This window comes from Arachis hypogaea, chromosome 13 (assembly GCF_003086295.3).
Source record: "Arachis hypogaea cultivar Tifrunner chromosome 13, arahy.Tifrunner.gnm2.J5K5, whole genome shotgun sequence".
NCBI lineage: Eukaryota > Viridiplantae > Streptophyta > Magnoliopsida > Fabales > Fabaceae > Arachis > Arachis hypogaea.
This window is the reverse complement of record NC_092048.1, coordinates 2,290,160-2,308,198: the sequence shown is the minus strand read 5'-3', so window position 1 is coordinate 2,308,198 and position 18,039 is coordinate 2,290,160. Positions and strand designations below refer to the sequence as shown.

Here is an 18,039-nt window from a genome sequence, read left to right as displayed (position 1 = left end):
TATTTACCTATGCGAGAGCAGAAATTAGCCACCATGTCTGAACATCCCACAATTGTGCTCGAAATTTTCAAGAGAATACAACAGTGCTTCAAACTATACTACCTACTCCAAGGACATGTACTCACTGTAATGCACGTCTATTTCACCATGAAACATTTGACATGTTTTGCAACGGGGAAAAGTCTCTTTGCCACAAGTAAATGCTCCACAGGAATTACTTGAAATCTTCTTAGACCCTTCTGCAGAAGGGAACCATTTCAGGAAACACATTCTTGGTTACAATCATGTTTTTTCCTTCACTTCGTGCGGTGTACACATAGACGAACAATTAGCTACAGCAAGTCATGGTATATATACATTCCATGCTCAAGGATCAATGTACCGCAGCATAGGAGGATTTCATCCAGACCAAGGGACGCGTCCACGCTTCTTGCAATTGTATATATACAATACTGAGCACGAGTTACAAAATAGGATGCTGGAGAACACATAATTGCATGAAGGTTTGGTTTTGAAGCTACAACAATTGTTGCACCGATATAATCCTTTTATCCATGTATTTCGCCAGCTTGCACAACGACTAGATGTACAAGAGTGTAGCTTGGTGATTAGAGAGCGACCTGCTAATCAACCACAATACAGTCTCCCAACTGCTTCACAAGTAGCAGCCATAATAGTCAGTGATGACATTGAAACAATGGTGCGTGGGCGTGGACGAGATATCAAGGTTCAAACTCATGCTGGTAACCTCAGAAGGATTCAGGAATTTGTTGCCCATTATGATCCACTACAATACCCTCTTCTTTTTCCATTTGGAACGCATGGATGGGATATGAATACTCGAACTCAAAGTGGAAACAAAGCATCATGTCGGACATATTATAGCTATATGCTCCAGGTACAAACTCATATTTTTTTTATTTAATTTATAGACTTCCTTAGATGATAGTTTGAACCAATACATCATTTCACAATTCTAACCATTTTCTAATATCCTCAAAATTCGTAGATCCGTCCCGATGATTACTCAACATTTTTGCAAGTGGGGCGACTTCTTCAACAATATGTTATTGACAACTATGTGAAAATAGAAACAGGCAAGTTAAGATGGGTTGGACAAAGACAACAGAAACTTCGAGATGAATTATATCAAGGCTTACAAGATGCTTTGCACACAGGAGAGACTAATGCTGGTAAATATTTTTCGATTTAATGGCTACACGATTGATCATTACGTGTTCCTTAAGTTAAAATTTCAAACTAATAATACTTTTCTCTATAGTTGGTTTCAGAAAATGTTGGCAGAAGAACGATATTACCATCGTCGTTTGTGGGCAGTCGTCGAGACATGACCCAACGGTACGAGGATGGAATGACTATTGTTCTTAAAGAAGGCAAACCAGATATTTTTCTCACTATGACATGCAATCCATCATGGTCAGAAATAGCTTCGGAACTCAGTCCTACTCAAACTCCACATGATCGTCCGGATCTAACAACTAGGATTTTCAAAGCCAAATTCGAACAATTAAAGGAGGATGTCATTACCAATGGTGTATTAAAAAAGGTAAAAAGTTATATTTATGTCACCGAGTTTCAGAAAAGAGGATTGTCACATGTATATATGTTACTAATCCTAGGAAACAACGACAAGTTGAGTGATCCTGACCAATATGATAGTTTGGTTCGAGCGAAAATACCATGTAAAGAAGCAGAACCACACTTACATGAGGCAGTGCTAAGGCATATGGTCCATGGTCCTTGCGGAACACTTAATCAATCTTCACCATGTATGAAAAATGGTCAATGTAAACGCAACTATCCAAAAGAGTTCGTAGCAAAGACACGACAAGGTGATGACTCATATCCTTAATATAGGAGGCGATTTGATACTCCAATCCCTATAAACCAAAATGTCACAATTGACAATAGATAGGTAGTTCTGTACAACCCTTGGCTACTACTGAAGTATGATTGCCATATCAATGTAGAGATATGTAGCAGTATCAAGAGTATAAAGTATCTATATAAGTATTGCTATAAGGGACCAGATCGTGTTGCAATGGAGGTTCACAGAAGTTCTCATTATGATGAGGTGAAACAGTCTATTGATGCAAGATGGATTGCCCGCTCCAGAGGCATGCTGGAGAATATTTAAATTCAACCTTTACCAAATGTACCCATCAGTTGAAAGGTTGTAGGTTCATTTGCCAAATCAACATCAAGTGAGCTTTTATGAGCACCAAACTATTTCTGAAATAGTTAATGATGAATATTTTTCAAGAACAATGCTCACTTAATTCTTTGCACTTAATCGGGTCGATGACCAACAATCTAGGCATCTTTTGTTAGAGCTGCATATGGATCGGATAATATCCGCATATCCGCGGTAATTATCCGTATCCGATCCGAATTTTGAGGATATTATCCGATCCGCACTATGGTAGGATTGGATTGCGGATTTAGCAGTGATATCCGCGGATCCGATCCGCAAATCCGCATATTCGCACGTCTCATATAAATAGCATAGTTTAAGAAAGTAAACCCTAATGTGATATGAATTTTAGTGTGTTGTTTTATGAATTTTATGATATCTTATTTTTAATTTTTTATGTTTTACTTCAACTTAGAATAATTAAACTTAAATCTTGTGTTATTTTTTTTTTGTTATTCAAGAGAACTTTTATTGATAATATTTTAGGAGTAAATAGGCTCAAACAGGTGAAAAATGAATTTTATAGATATTTTTTTATAAAAATAGCCAAATAGAATCTTAAAATAGTTTTTTTTTTTAATTATGCGGATATACCCGATATCCGATCCGCAAGTATGCGGATCGGATAGGATCGGATCTAGCCTGAAAAAATGTGAATATCGTATCCGATCCGATCCAATGAGTACAGTGTGGATCGGATAGAATTTTAGGCTATATCCGATCCGTGTGTAGCCCTATCTTTTGTATAGGAAAATCCCAGAATATTACAGTTGGCACAGTAAGGAAAAAGAATGGCGTCGACGCAGGTCACAAAAGAGGGCTATCGGTCGGATTTATACTGTTTCACCAACAGAAGGAGAAAAATTCTATTTGCATATTCTATTGTCAAATATAAGAGGACCAACTGGTTGGGATGATTTGCTAACGGTAAATGGTGTCCAATATTCGTCCTTTAAGCAATCCGCTCAGCATCGAGGACTGTTAGAGAATGATAGCAGTATAAGATCATGTTTGGTTGAGGCTTCCATTTTAAGAATGCCATGTGCTTTAAAAAGGTTGTTTGCCACTATCTTAATTTTTTTTGTGAGCCAACAGATGTAAGAAGGTTATGGGACGAGTTTCTTTCATACATGATAGATGATTATCCATCAACAAGCACTACAACATGCCATGGGTTGACAAATCGTTTGCTTAGAGATTTAAATGACATCCTCCTACAACATGAAAAATATATTGTACAATACGATTTACCAGCTCTAACCTCGGACAACGACAATGACAACTTGATGCCTAGAATTATTCAAGAAGAGATGTCCATCGAAGTTCCTCGAGATGATTTGTGTTCTATAGAAAGATTGAATCATAACCAGTCTGTGGCTTTCAGGTGCATTATGAATACAATTGATTGGAGAGAAAGTGGAGTGTTTTTCGTTGATGGACCAGGCGGAGCAGGTAAAACAATTCTTTACAAAGCTATAATTGAATACTTAAGAAGTAAAGGACATATTGCCTTGGTAACTGCGTCATCAGGAATAGCTGCAACTTTATTGCCTGGTGGTCGAACAGCTCATTCTAGATTTAAGATCCCAATCAATGCAGAGCCATCCTCCATGTGCAATATAATATAAGTAAACAATCTGATTTCGCAAAATTGATTAGGCAAACGACAGCGATAATTTGGGATGAAGCGCCAATGGCTAATAAAGAGACAATGGAATCATTGGACTGCACATTGCGAAACATCTTAGAAAACAATAATCCATTTGGAGGGAAGGTGATGGTTATGGGAGGGGATTTTTGCCAAGTACTACATGTTGTGCCGAAAGGAAGTAAGTCGCAAATGATTTCAGCTTCTATTGTTAAACCACATTTGTGGGCATTCACCAAAATTCTCCACTTGCGACAAAATATGCGATCTCTTAATGATCATGATTTTGCGGAGTATCTTATGCGCATAGGGGATGGGATTGAGCCTACCATATGTGAAGACTTGGTACAAATAGAAGCACACATGGCAATACCATGAGAAGGTGAGGCATCATTACACAAATTAATAGAAGAAACCTTTCCAAATTTACAATCTCATGGGTGGGATGCATCTTATATGGTGGAGAGAGCGATATTGACACCTAAATATCATGATGTGCAATAACTTAATGATATAGTCATCAACCAATTTCCAGAAGACGAACGAATTTTAGCATCCTTTGATGAAGTAGAAGAAGATATAAATAATCTATATCAACAAGAATATCTTAACTCGATCTCCACAGGTGGATTGCCACCTCATATGTTGAAGGTAAAAAAAGGTGCTCCTTTGATGTTACTGAGAAATATAGATACTAAGGCAGGCTTATGCAATGGCACAAGGTTACTGTGTCGAGGAACTTTTCAAAACATGTTAGACGAGAAAATCTTAACAAGCCATCACTCTGGACAAAGAGCTTTTCTGCCTCGAATAAAACACAAGACAACTGAGAACTCAGGATTACCCTTTGTGCTTATTAGAAAGTAATTTTCCGTAAGGTTGAGTTTCGCCTTAACGATAAATAAATCACAAGGGCAAACTATCCCTAAGGTAGGGATCTATCTCCCTAAACATGTGTTCAGCCATGGTCAATTATACGTTGCTCTATCTCGAAGTGTTTCTCAGTCAACCACAAAAATCTTAGTCAAAGAAGAAACAGTAGATGAAAAAAGCGGACAATTCACAAAGAATGTAGTGTTCAAAAAAATTTTGTTACCTGCACCTCAGGTAATTTATGTGCTTGGCAAATACGTGAGCCTTTTTACAAGTATATTAATCCATGTATTATGTAATTTTATCATTATAATATCAACATTGGAATAGATAGTTTTGTTCACTAATTTTAACAACTAATGACTAAGATTTTTAACAGATAAATTAATATCAAGAGAACTCATCAGCATATCAAAAGAGATAAGCAAAAGGAACTGGAACCTCTACTTTACCCAACAGGTATGTACCAACTACGATTCACATAAATTATAAAAATTATATCATACATCCTTAAAATATATCATTATTGGTTTTTTAAGAAATTATAGTTTGCAATGTTTATATTTATTTTGAAACAAATTCAAAATTTGATTTCTTTAAATGTTGCTATCAATTTTATAATTTTAGCAATAAAATTATAAAAATTAAAATTTAAAAACCAATAAAAGATAGTGGTATATCTTATTTGGGATGTATCATTACTTAATTCAAAAGTAATATATAAAACATTGCTGAAATATATTGTGATACATATATGCAGTAAATTACAGGAAATAGGAAATAGGATTCCAATTGTTATGGAGTACATAGAAGGATGAGCAATCAATTGCATCAATGAGACCAATCGACAATAAAGTAAGGATTACATTAATGACAGTGACAATTGCATTGATAATACATATTTTTGTTTTAGTGTTATTGATCAAACGTGAAATTGACTCAGATTCATCCCCTCAAAATTTATTCTATTGATTGGGGAGGTACAATTAAAGCAGACAAAACTCAATTATGGAAGATGGTAAAAAAAAAATATTGGATCAAAAGAATAAAAGGTAATGCGATAAACTTTTATTACATAATAAATATTTCCGTCTATTTCGTCCTATATACCAATTATGTTAAAACTTTAACTCTTTTTTTTTCAGCCATGAACTTAGAAGAACACAACTAACTCATTTCGATACAAAACAATATCAATGCAAGTAATTGTTATTAGAAAAAATACCTAACAAAAAAAGATGTAATATTATTTAATTTACATTTTGTCAATGATAAATAAGGATTAATGTCATTTCTTTTGTTCTTTCAGAAAGTTCAATGCAAAACAAGATATCACAATTCTGCAGGTTTTAATTGAATTCTTCTCTATAATAAGTAATCAATTTAATTGAATAAACCTGAAGCGTTTATATGGTTATTTTTATGGTAAATAAAATCTGACAGTTTTTTAAGATGCAAGAAGTTATTGACAAGAAGATGTATGATAAATTACGAAGGATTTTTTTCAGGTACACAATCTTTGTATTCTCCTAATTTTTTCATTAATACTTTTATAGTTTGATATTTAAAAACGAACAAAATAAGCATATTCATTTCTTCTATCCTTCCACTATTTGTAGAAAAATGAAGGCATCTTCAGATTCAGAATCATATTTTAGCCTACAACTTAAAAAAGAAGAAGACAAACATGAATATCCATAATATTTAGGCAAAATTAATCTTTTGTAAATAACTAACATGCATTTAGGTTTATAGATATACTCTTTTTAAATTAGGATAACATTTTTGTCGTTATTTCTTGAACTATACATTTTTCTATAATATATTCATATATATTTATTGTGTTCTTTTATAATTTAGCATTTTCAAGGTTTTTTTTATAGTAATTTTACTCTCAACAAAATATCATATACATATGGCTACGTTAATTTTAAAATAACGAAAAAAAATACTTATCTGATAAATTTAAAGGGTGAATGATATATTAACACCAACACTAAAATATGATATAAATAAGATCACGTTAATATTAAAATAAAAAAAGGTAATCTAATAAATTTGAAGAGGTGAATAATATATTTTAAAAATAAAATTAATTTCTTTAAAATAATAGAAAAGTGAGTGCCTATTGAATCGTTAGTATAAAAAAGAGAATGTATATGTATCAAAAAGAGAATGGGTGAAAATAAATTTACCATGACTCCTGATCAAAATATCAATTTATCCTGAAATAAAATAAGGTTAATTATTCTGAAAATAAAATTAATGGTTAATGCTAAGAAAAGTAGAACTAATTGTACTGACAAAACAATAATACTAAATGTATATTAAAAACTAAATCAACTGCAAAATTAATTATTAATATAAAATACACATTAAAAATAAATCAAACAATATATATTTATACACAAATATATAATATTAATTTATAGACTAATTTTTTTTGTGTGTAATAATAGTATTTTTGAAAGAATTACATATATACTATCCAAACATTTTTAGTACTTTATTCTATTTTTTTTTTGTGTCTCTTAATTTCTAGTTGTTTTTCCTTTTTCTTTTTTCCAAAGAATTACATATATACTATTCAAACATTTTTAGTGCTTTCTAATATTTGAATTAGTGATGACAAAAAAAATTTGTATTCATGGATACTTGCTAAATTATCTGCGACGAAAAGATTTATAGGAATCCATAAAATTTTTACGAGGATAAACCCTCTTGAATAAATAAAGATGGGAGCAGCAATTGAAATATGTATCTACGAGGAGATCTCTGCAAAAAAAATTATTTAAATGCTCATATATATAAATTATGTAAGTAATTCAATTCATTTTATTATTAATTTTTTCATGATAAATAATGGAGTTTAATCCTAAAAATATAATTAATGAGTTAATATTCAATTTGGTCCCTAAATTTACAAACAAATTTTAATTTAGTATTTGAAGTTTCAATTGTTTTTATTTAGTCCCCAAATTTTATAAATGTATCTCACATTAGTCCCTGAGACGATTTTCAGTACAAAAACGTTAATAGAGCACTGATATATATAGTCACATATCACGTTGAAACTTGTAAAATAATGCAGTTTTGATTTTGACATTCAAATAGCTCATAAACAGCTTTGTATTACTTATTTTGTTAGGTAAAATTTTAATAAACACCACTTATGATGTTGTTTTAGGTTATTTGAGTGCCAAAACTAAAACGACATCATTTTTACAAAGTTTAGTGTAGCGTCCGACTGTCCACGACAATGTTTCGTTAACGTTTGTACGTTGAAAATTGTTTCAAAGACTAATATGAGTTATGTTCGCAAAATTTGGAGACTAAATAAAAACAATTAAAACTTTAGGAATTAAATTGAGATTTAGATGTAAATTCAGAGACCAATTGAGTATTATCTCTATAATTAATAGAGAAAATTTAATTTGGTTTGATTGAAATAACAAAACTTATCTTATCTATGTTGATCGTCGAACACATTTAAAGATACGGATCAATAGAACTTGGAAGGGAAAGAAAGGTTTTAAATAAATTTTGATCCTAATTCCTAAACCTAATTTAATTTGATTATAATATTATTGTTAAAAGATTCAACTTTCAAGTTTCTAGTGTCTACTCTTCAACGTGGCTTTGATCCAAATTCTAAACCAAAACCAAGAGTTTGTGATTCTGGTATCCACCACGAACATGGCGGCACGCCCCAACAGCTACAGCAACAAGAGCAGAGCTTCCAATGGCGGCGACAACAACACTACAAACCTTCGCTGCAATCACTGCGCAGGCCCACTTTCTAAGCACATGGTATTTTTTTCTCTTTTTATTTAAGTTTCTCTATTTTCCCACTTCGAATTTTCTCTCAATTTTGCTATTTTTCGCTTTGGTCTCAATTTGTTGTAGGAAACCAGTAGCTGGACCATTCCACCCCTCATCAGGGATAGCTTTTCTATGGTTAGTTTCTTCACACCCCACTTCTTTTTTCTTCTCAAAATTCAAGCCTTTAGATCCATTTTTTGGCTGAGAATTGGATCTAAGACTGCGATTATTTTTGCCCCCGTGGATTTTGAGGTTTGATAGTTATTCTAGATGGTTTTTATACTTAATTTTTATTTCTTTAATGCAGATTGGTTCTGCCGTTGGTGGCATTACAAGTGCATTTTATGGATTTAACCATGGTATGTAATTTTTAGTACCCTTTAAATGCATCATGTTGAATTTTGGATATATGATATCCTGTATCAGCTTGATATGGTACCTTGTTATGCTGTTCTAAGGGGTAATTCATATTTGAAAACTTGGCGGGGCATAATTTAGTTATGCTTGTCAAATTTCTGCTGGGGTTGAAGATCCTGATCACAGCCACCAAGTCTGTTTGGTGGAATTGTGTGTAGATTAATGAGTGGGATTCAAATATGAGCGAATCACACTCCCCTTCCCAGAGTTTGGCAAAATTCAACCCGGCCCATCTCTTTCTCAAAAATGTACTCTATCACTCCAGAGCTTTAGGGTATGTTATACATGCTTCTATTCTGTAGAACATGGCACTAAACAACCTGTAATTAACACAACACCAGTGTAATCTGGCCAAATAGAAGGGAGTCACAATGAATTTCACCAAACTGCAGAGGGTGTTAGTGTAATCTGCTCTTGAAATATGGGATGATCCCACTATGCTGACTCAACCACCTCTTCTGGTGGCAGATCAACCTCATCTTAAAAAGCAATAAAAAATTTAAAAATCGCCCTACTCTGAACATTATTTCATTTCATCTCTGTTGTTCTCCTTTGACTTGCATTACTGCTGCATCTCAGTTTCTCTCAATAGGTTTTTTTTTTTTTTTTTTTTTTTTTTTTTTTTTTTTAAAGAATTTTCTGAATTTTGTTACAATTCAAATTTTACCTATTCCCTCCCTCCTGATTGTAGGTAAGATATCAATCTTAGAAACATTGATAAATTTAGCTGATTTCTTTTGTTTATATAAAGGCTTTAAATACCTTCTTTGAAACAACTGAGATACACTGCCTTCAGTCTTGAATTGTGGGACTTATGGCATTAAGTAACAAGAAGAATGAGAAATTGAGAATGTATATCTTTTGATTGATTTGTAAATCATAGTTGCAGACAAAGTCCATGTTTCAAACTAAAGATGAAGCTTTAATGTTAATATTAATGGCCAAGAGCATTATTGAAGTTTATTTTTTCCCATTTGTAATGCAGTTATGCCAGTTGTTCAGAGACACGTCAAAGGACCAATGTGGGTGCATTTTCTTGTTGGTGTAAGTTCTCTGTGCTTTCTGTCCCCTTCTTTAGTTCTTTTTTGGTCTTATGTTCATTTATACTTCTGCCTTATCTTCAATGTTTGGATGCATCTTTTACTAGTTTTAATGTCTTAGATTAAGCATACTAAATAACTAAGAATGTAGCATTATTTGTTTATGATCTAGGAGATTTACTTTCTTTCTTCAGTAAAAAAACGGTCTAGATAGTTTGTATGTAATTTCAACCTTTGTTCTATTTTCCTCCAAATCAACGGCAAATTGATGGTTATAAATCTTTGGATTTAAAAAAGAGAACCATTTGTTCCTCAAAATAGTTATTATCAGGTATGGAAACCCTTTTTGCCTTAGATCCTTAAACAAGCATTTTACCAAACTAGTGTGTCAAGGGAACAGCCCTTGTTACCTAGACACCATTGCTTCCTCCATTAATGAATAAATTCCATTTGCCACTTTAAGCTTTGCAAACAAGTCAGATGATTCTCTCATGTTCTATCCATGATTTTTCTGATAATCATGATGCTATTATAGAGCTTAAAATAGAAGAACTTCTTCTGAGTATCAGTTTATTCCCTCTATAATTGCTACATAAATACTTGCTTGATGAAATATAATATTATATAAGGTATAGTTGCTTTGATTTGTTCTCATTGAGGAGATTTTAGGTACTCTTTAAAGTAAATACCAAATATGCCAATGAATCGTAGCTTAAGTGGCATTAGATCCCTCTCCCTCTAAAATTATTATTTTTGATTAGCATCTCTTTCAGTGTTTTTACCCAAACATGATTATTTTTTGGTAAAAGGACTCTTTTGAAGAAAAAAGTCTCATTTGTTCTAAAATGCAGTTCCTTTAATATAGACCTTTCTTCCATATTGGTGCTTAGACATCATTTGTAAGTTGGGGTATCTGAAATTGAGTTCATAAGCATTCAAACGGTATTGGGCTTTTACTCACTACGCTGCAGAAATGCTCCTAGGTCAATGCTTCCTGCATTCTTTTGTCAGCATGAACTTATTGCTAATAATCACACTGAATGAAACCTCTCTGATTTCAGGCACCACCTGTGATAGTGTTCTCTTCAGCTTGTGCAGGACTGGCAGGTAAATCTCTTATGCATTTAGAAATTTCCATTGGTAACAGTGTTTGTATAAGAGTATTGATACCCCTTCCATGGGCTGGCTTTAATCAAAATTTTTACAAACTTTAGAATAAGTATTTGAGTTTGTGGGACATCTCATGAAATTTTAACCACAAATAAAGATACCAGTACCCCTGAATATTAGCTTCTTGCTAGTTACGTGGAAAAATGAATATTTTTATGGTCCAAGTGTACTTATCGTGATGTGTTGATAATGCAAACTTTGGGTACTGATGAGTGGTCTTGTTCTTATAATATTGATTATTGTGTTGCCGAGTTGACAAGAATGTTGCTGGAATAACTGCAGGTGGGGCTATTCCTGCTTTGGCACAGCTAACTTCCTCATCATACCATGCGGCAATGTCACCGTCGCCGCCTTCGGAGGAAGATAAGATTCAGAAATCAAGAACTTCCTCTGCTCTCTGATGTGTATACACACACATGCATGTAGTGCATGTACTAAGTTTTGTATTTGTTGTGGGATTTTTTTTTTATTATTTTTTCTTCTAGTGTAAATACCGCTCTTTCAGTTTTAAAGCAACAATATTGTGTAGTTTTAGCTCCCTGAAAACTGGTTCTCGAGATTAGAGAGATTCTTTTCTCACATGATAAATAATTTCGAAAAGAAGAGACCAAGGAAGTTTTTCAACTTGCAAAAAGGCTTCTCATTAATCATTACTCTCTCTTGATTTGCCTGTATTTGTTTTCAATTTGATTACAAAAATAAGTTTGAAGATACACTGTCAGCACAAATGTTCTTGTTAAAGAAATCAATGAAGGAACACCATTAAAACAAGCCAAGTATATTTCACTTTCTGGGGGCAGTCCCTTTGTGGTTCTGAGGTAGGAGACTAGACGACAGGAACATGTCTCACTCTCTCTTAACAGCATGGTATATATGGCGAACAAATAGCAACGAAACTCGGAAGCTAATGGAGGCAAATATTAGGAAGAAAGCATAGCAAAAACATGCATTGTAGCCAAAAAAGAAGGATAGCTGCAAGAATCCACTCATATTTGATCTCACATAGAAGTAGATGCAATATCCAAACATGAAAATGGCTGTTGAGCCGCCACACAACACAGATCTGCAACCACCAAATAAAGTATTTTAATGACAAAGCCTCATTCAAGGGTGCCTAATGAAATAAACCATTTATTTATTTATATATTTTCTAACGAGAAAAAGAAGCATAATTAAAGAGAAGAACTGAAAAAAGCAAGCAAGAAAGAAAAAGGCTAATCAAATCACAAGTGAACAAGGAAACTGGAAAGAAACAAGGCAGCCCAATTCCTGAGAGAGTAATGAGATTAGAATGAAACTTAAGACAATGAGAATAAAGTACATGCATATATATCACATCTAAACTCAACCATCACCACATTGATTTCAGTTAGCATGCTCATGGTTATCAAAGATCAAATGTTGCCCAATGCACAAAACCAAAGGAGGCGGGGGGATTGGACAAAAGCAAGCAGAAAGTATTTTTGTCAGCAAAATAACTCACCTCCACCACCATTCATGGTCTTCCACAGATAATTGAATGTATGTCAAGCCAATATTGACGAATGCAATTATCACAATGGCAGTGATAAATGTGAGGAACAAAATGCTAGAAAGAGTGTATATTTTGTAGCCCCACATACTAGCATACACCTGATGTAACTGCAAGACAATTGCACTAAAGGGCACAAGACCACCGATAAACATTTGAAATGGTGTTCTCCTATACCAAGCAAGCTGTTGAATCTCCCTAGGATATCTCTTTGTCGAAGAAGGGCCTTGAAACTCAATTCTAAAGCGGTATCCAACAACTCCACCAAACACGAGCAAGGGGATAGCAAGGACTATGAATATAACAAGAATCACAATGATGGAGCTGAATGGGAGAGCAGTTGTGGCACCATAAGATATTGCAATAATGTTGAGGATAGAGGCTACGACAAAAACTGGTCCAGTGTAAAGAATCGCTGCTAAACTAATACTCCTTTCCTGGAATCATAATCAAGTCACACAACAGGCATAGGATGCTGATAGAAAAATATAATGAGACATCATTTATTTTCCATGTTAATTGCGTATAGGATTACCCATCCATTTCCAACAAACTGGCCATAGAAGGATGCTGATGAGTACCCAGCAAAAACAGTCGAAAGAGCATATAGCAGAACAAGGTAATTCAACAGTCCTCCACGACTGTATGGATAGAGGGTTCCAATAAATGCTAGAAATAGCAAGACAAAAAGCCTGCAGAACAAATCGATATTAGTTTGTATAACAAAAAAAGGAGCAAAGAGTTAGCGGATTTAGTTTTGATGAATCTATGTATCACAAACTTCAAATATCACGGCCATGACAAATTGACAATGCCGAGTAAAGACTAGAAAATGAATAATTGACTTTTGGGGAGAGGCCTGAGATGCACCTCAAAGACATTAGTAGCTTACAAGATTAGCAACTGGGTTCCAATTCCCACAAGAGCAAAAAGTAAGGATGAGTTTGGAGGATGTCTCAATGCATCGGCATGGATGGATTTCCATCCAACCTCCTTGTCTTCTTCATTCGCATTAGAAAACCTAATAGCAAGTGAAAAACATTAGGATAAGAAACAAATGTAACTCCCAGAAAAATGTTATTTTTCTTATAGGATCATGATTAAGGAAGAAAATTACTTTTTCAGATCACTCTTCAGCTGCCGTGTATATAGAAGGGCGAGTAAACCAACCAAGAGCAAAATGATGATGGTTGAGTTAATGAATGAGAACCAATGAACTTGACTATACACCGGCAGCAAAGAAGTTCTTGAGTATCTGTCCATCCTGTTCTCAAAATGCAGTGCAGTTGCATTCCAGGTAACTGAATAAGTGAACTTAACATCAACATCAACATCATTACTTATATCAATGGCGCGATTCGGATCACCAAATGCATTCACTTCTATGACTTGGTCTCCATTGAAAAGAACATCAAATTGAACATGCGTAAAAAGGTAATACTTTGTCCCTCCCCCAGCAGGACTCCAGCTATCCTCCTCAAGCTTCCCAATAAACCCCCAAAATGGAAGGTCATCCAAGTAAAACTGGAAGTAGTAGTCACGGTTAATAGCTTCCTTGAAGCTTGCAACCTCATCAACATTAATCCATTTTTGGCACAATGTCTCATCAATTTTGTTCTCCCTGAACTTGAATTCAAACAAAGCATTGCACAAACGGTCCCCCTTGAGAACTTCACCAAGGGACTCCTTCTTTCTCACAATTGGTTCTGTGGAAAACACAACCTTGTCACAATCAAAGTGGTCCCAATGACAATTTGACTTCATTTTCAATATCATTAGAATAAAACCTAAGACTAAGAGTGTCTTATATTACCTGGTTGACAGAATGGCAAATCATAGTATTCGTATGTCTCACTGCAAGAGAGCTAATAATGAATGAATTGCATGAAGATTAAGAAAAATGGGGAAAAGTTGGAATTTTGGATTGAAGGAAGGAACCTGGGATTGTTGAAGGGTCCAACTGTGTTGACAAAAAATGGGAGATGATCCCGAATATGGTAGCGATGATCAGAGGGAGAAGCTGCAACGGAAGGAGATGGAGACTGAAGAATGCGAAAGAGTAGAAGAAAGAGAATGAGGAAATGGGTGTTAACCATTGATGATGATGCAGATTCAGATGCAGATGCAGTGATTTGGTTTTGCAAGTCACAGAGTCAATTGCAGTATCTACGAGTACAACAGAGATGAACATTATTAAACAGAATCAATATAAGGTTTTTTTTTTTAATAATTAAAATGTTAAATTTTTTTTTTCCTCAAAATATTTCCAAATTGGTTTTCTTCCTTATGCATTTTTCTTTTAGTTTAGATATAAACCTTTTTTTTAAAATATGTGATTTATGTTCAATTTTTCCTTTTATCCTCAGCTTCCTGAAATTAATTTTTAATGTTTTTTTACAGATTAAAATAAAATATTTTTCAAAATATTTAAACTTATACCAAAATAAAGTTTTTACAGAAAGTAAAATAAAATATTTTGAAATATTTAGATTAAACTAAGTTTATTTTTACAATAAGAATTTTGTTGATTGATTCTTAGTTTTTTTAGTTTATGGAACGCATATAAATATTATAGTATTAAAAAAGTAATATTAGATAGCCATTTTTTTTTAGTCAATATCAATTAAAATCTTTAAAATGATTTTATCTATTTTAATTATAAATTCTTAATTTAATTCTCAAAAAAATAAATTTTTTAAATTAAAAAAGAAATATTGATTAATATTAATTAACTACAAATTTTGGTTGCTTATATCTTGTGGGATTAAAAAGCTAAAATATAGTAGTTTTGAAAACTAAGAATTTAATTTTTAATTGATTGATTCTTATTTTGTTGAGTTATGATAGATTGGATATTCATATTTTTAAATCAAATAATTTATTGTTTTGGAAAAAAAGGTGAGTCTCTAGTCTCTAAGAAGAGGGTGAAATAAAAGCAAGACAAAAATTGGATTGGAAATTGGAATTGGGAGTGTGAGATGAGAATTGAGATGATGTCGCTATTATGATTTATGTTCTATTCTTCACTGCTTAGTGCGTAGTGCTTAGTGCCCCTCTCGGATCTTGACTTTGCTCTCTTTTCTGCAATCAACAATCTCAAATCACGCACCTCTTCCCTCCTTCAGGTATCTATCCATTCTCATACAATGCTCAATCCTCTATTTGTTGTTATTTGATTTCCGTCCAAATTCCTTCAATTCCATGGAAATTTGTTGAATTGATGTTGTTAATTGTGGTATTCGATGTGTATCTGATTGTAATTGTTGTGAAGAGAGTGTAATTAAATGGATCAGCTTCCTGTGGAAGTGATTGGGAACATACTGTCGCACCTAAGGGCTGCAAGGGATGTAGTGATAGCCTCTGCGACCTGCAAGAAATGGAGACAAGCATGCTGCAAGCATCTCCACACCCTCTCCTTCAGCTCCAATGATTGGCCTCTCTACCGCGATTTGACCACCAGCCGCCTCGAGATTCTCATCACACAGACCATCTTCCAGACATCAGGATTGCAGGCACTCTCTATTCTCATGGAAGACGTCGACGAATTCTCCGCTTCTACTGTTATTGCTTGGCTCATGTACACCCGGGAAACCTTGAGGCACTTGTATTATAATGTCAAGACTACACCTAATGTTAACATTCTTGAACTCTGTGGCAGACACAAGCTGGAAATACTAGATCTGGCTCATAATTCCATCTCTGGGGTGGAGCCTAATTATCAGAGGTTCCCTTGTTTGAAATCCCTCTCATTGAGTTATGTCAGTATATCTGCCTTGGATCTTAATCTCTTGGTGTCAGCCTGCCCCAAGATTGAGGCTTTGGAACTCGTCAACCCGGAAATTGCAATGTCCGATGCTCAGGTAACGGTTGAGCTCAGCAGTTCAACTCTCAAGAGTGTGTATGTAGAAGCAATCAGTTTGGACAAGTTTATATTAGAGGCCGATGGTATTGAGTGCCTGCACTTGAAAGATTGTGCCCTTGAGGTCTTTGAATTGATTGGTAAGGGGACCTTGAAGCATTTTAAGATCGATGATGTTAGTGTTATCCATCTTGACATCGGCGAGACCGTTGAAAATCTTGAGATCGTAGATATCAGCAATTTCACAATCATATGGCCCAAATTCTACCAGATGATTTCGAAATCATCCAATTTGAAGAGGCTTCGACTCTGGGATGTGATGTTTGACGATGAGGATGAGGTTGTAGATGTAGAAACTATTGCCACATGCTTTCCGCAACTGAGCCATTTATCTTTGAGTTATGATGTAAGAGATGGAGCACTTCACTATGGTTTGCAAGGCTCTTCCTGTCTCGAGAATGTCGTTGTCTTAGAGCTCGGCTGGACTGTGATTAATAGTCTTTTCTCCCACTGGGTTGAGGGGTTGCTTAAGCGATGCCCGAATCTCAAGAAGTTGATCATTCATGGGGTTGTTTCTGAAGCTAAGTCTGAAGAAGAATGCCTCATCTTGGCAAATTTTACCACATCCATGATTGAGCTTATGAGGAGATACACACATGTAGATCCACATTTTAAGTATGAATGAGATTCTGCTGAATGCTTTGTTATAGCTAGTTTTCATTTAAATATAAATTGCATAGGCACATTTGCAGGTAGCTTACAAGATTCATGAGTTTAAGCTCCGGTTTAGCTTATTTATTGTTTGGAATCGTTAGAACTTTTGTGACGGACCAACAATTATGATAGACATTAGGAGTAGGCCTTTGATCTCTTCTTTGCAAAGACAAGGTTATAGTATGGAATTTTTACTCTCAGCTCTGTGCAGAAAATCTTAATTAGCCTTTAATTAAGACAAGAAAAAAGAGAGACAAAAAAATTTGGAAATCTGGAACGATTCATGTTTGAGGGATTACCGTTATGGTGCGTTATACAGCCAAGAGGCATTGACGTTCAAATACCATTAGCAGTATCTTTTCTTAAGAGTTTTCTCTCTGTTTGTTTCTTCTTTCTTCTCTGTGTCCTCTGTTTCTAAGTATCTTGTTGATTATATGTTTCCCTTCCACTTAAAAGTTGTATTTGATAATGTTGTATTTGCACTCTTAAAACCATGAAGTTGCCACAATCACTTGTTCCCTGAAACAACATGTAGGAGTCTGTGTTTAGTATGGCTTATATAGCTGGTTAAGAAATCCTTTCACGTAACTTAGTTGGCTAACTTCCATGGATAATAAAACTTCACTCTAATTGTAATATAGGCCTTTGGAAGGTTTACTTTTTTATTATTATTTCGTTTACAATAAGCTACTCTACTATATATTATAATAATTTGTCTTCAAGACACTTTCCAATATAATTCAGCAACAC

At 34.2% G+C, this 18,039-nt stretch overlaps 4 protein-coding genes across 4 annotated transcripts; 3 read left to right on the top strand and 1 right to left on the bottom strand.

Annotated features, from left to right (window-relative positions):
• Positions 1-9: 9 nt before the first annotated feature.
• On the top strand, positions 10-3,843 carry LOC140178145 (uncharacterized). Its single transcript, XM_072213392.1, has 6 exons — positions 10-126; positions 569-898; positions 1,010-1,193; positions 1,293-1,853; positions 1,992-2,138; positions 3,311-3,843. Exons 1-6 carry the CDS (start codon positions 10-12, stop codon positions 3,841-3,843), a joined length of 1,872 nt encoding a protein of 623 aa, XP_072069493.1.
• Positions 3,844-8,180: 4,337 nt separating this feature from the next.
• On the top strand, positions 8,181-11,819 carry LOC112736380 (uncharacterized). Its single transcript, XM_025785812.2, has 6 exons — positions 8,181-8,546; positions 8,643-8,693; positions 8,866-8,917; positions 9,961-10,019; positions 11,077-11,122; positions 11,468-11,819. The coding sequence occupies exons 1-6, from the start codon at positions 8,433-8,435 to the stop codon at positions 11,584-11,586; spliced, it is 441 nt and encodes a 146-aa protein (XP_025641597.1). The 5' UTR covers positions 8,181-8,432; the 3' UTR covers positions 11,587-11,819.
• LOC112736377 (transmembrane 9 superfamily member 5) lies at positions 11,802-14,916 on the bottom strand. The gene is made up of 7 exons (XM_025785811.3): positions 14,655-14,916; positions 14,530-14,570; positions 13,834-14,422; positions 13,609-13,737; positions 13,252-13,408; positions 12,669-13,153; positions 11,802-12,248 (listed from the first exon to the last, which is right to left on the bottom strand). Exons 1-7 carry the CDS (start codon positions 14,810-14,812, stop codon positions 12,032-12,034), a joined length of 1,776 nt encoding a protein of 591 aa, XP_025641596.1. The 5' UTR covers positions 14,813-14,916; the 3' UTR covers positions 11,802-12,031.
• A 605-nt stretch (positions 14,917-15,521) lies between these two features.
• Positions 15,522-17,489, top strand: LOC112736376 (F-box/LRR-repeat protein At1g67190). The gene is made up of 2 exons (XM_025785809.3): positions 15,522-15,841; positions 15,988-17,489. Exon 2 carries the CDS (start codon positions 16,001-16,003, stop codon positions 17,258-17,260), a length of 1,260 nt encoding a protein of 419 aa, XP_025641594.1. The 5' UTR covers positions 15,522-15,841; positions 15,988-16,000; the 3' UTR covers positions 17,261-17,489.
• Positions 17,490-18,039: the final 550 nt, after the last annotated feature.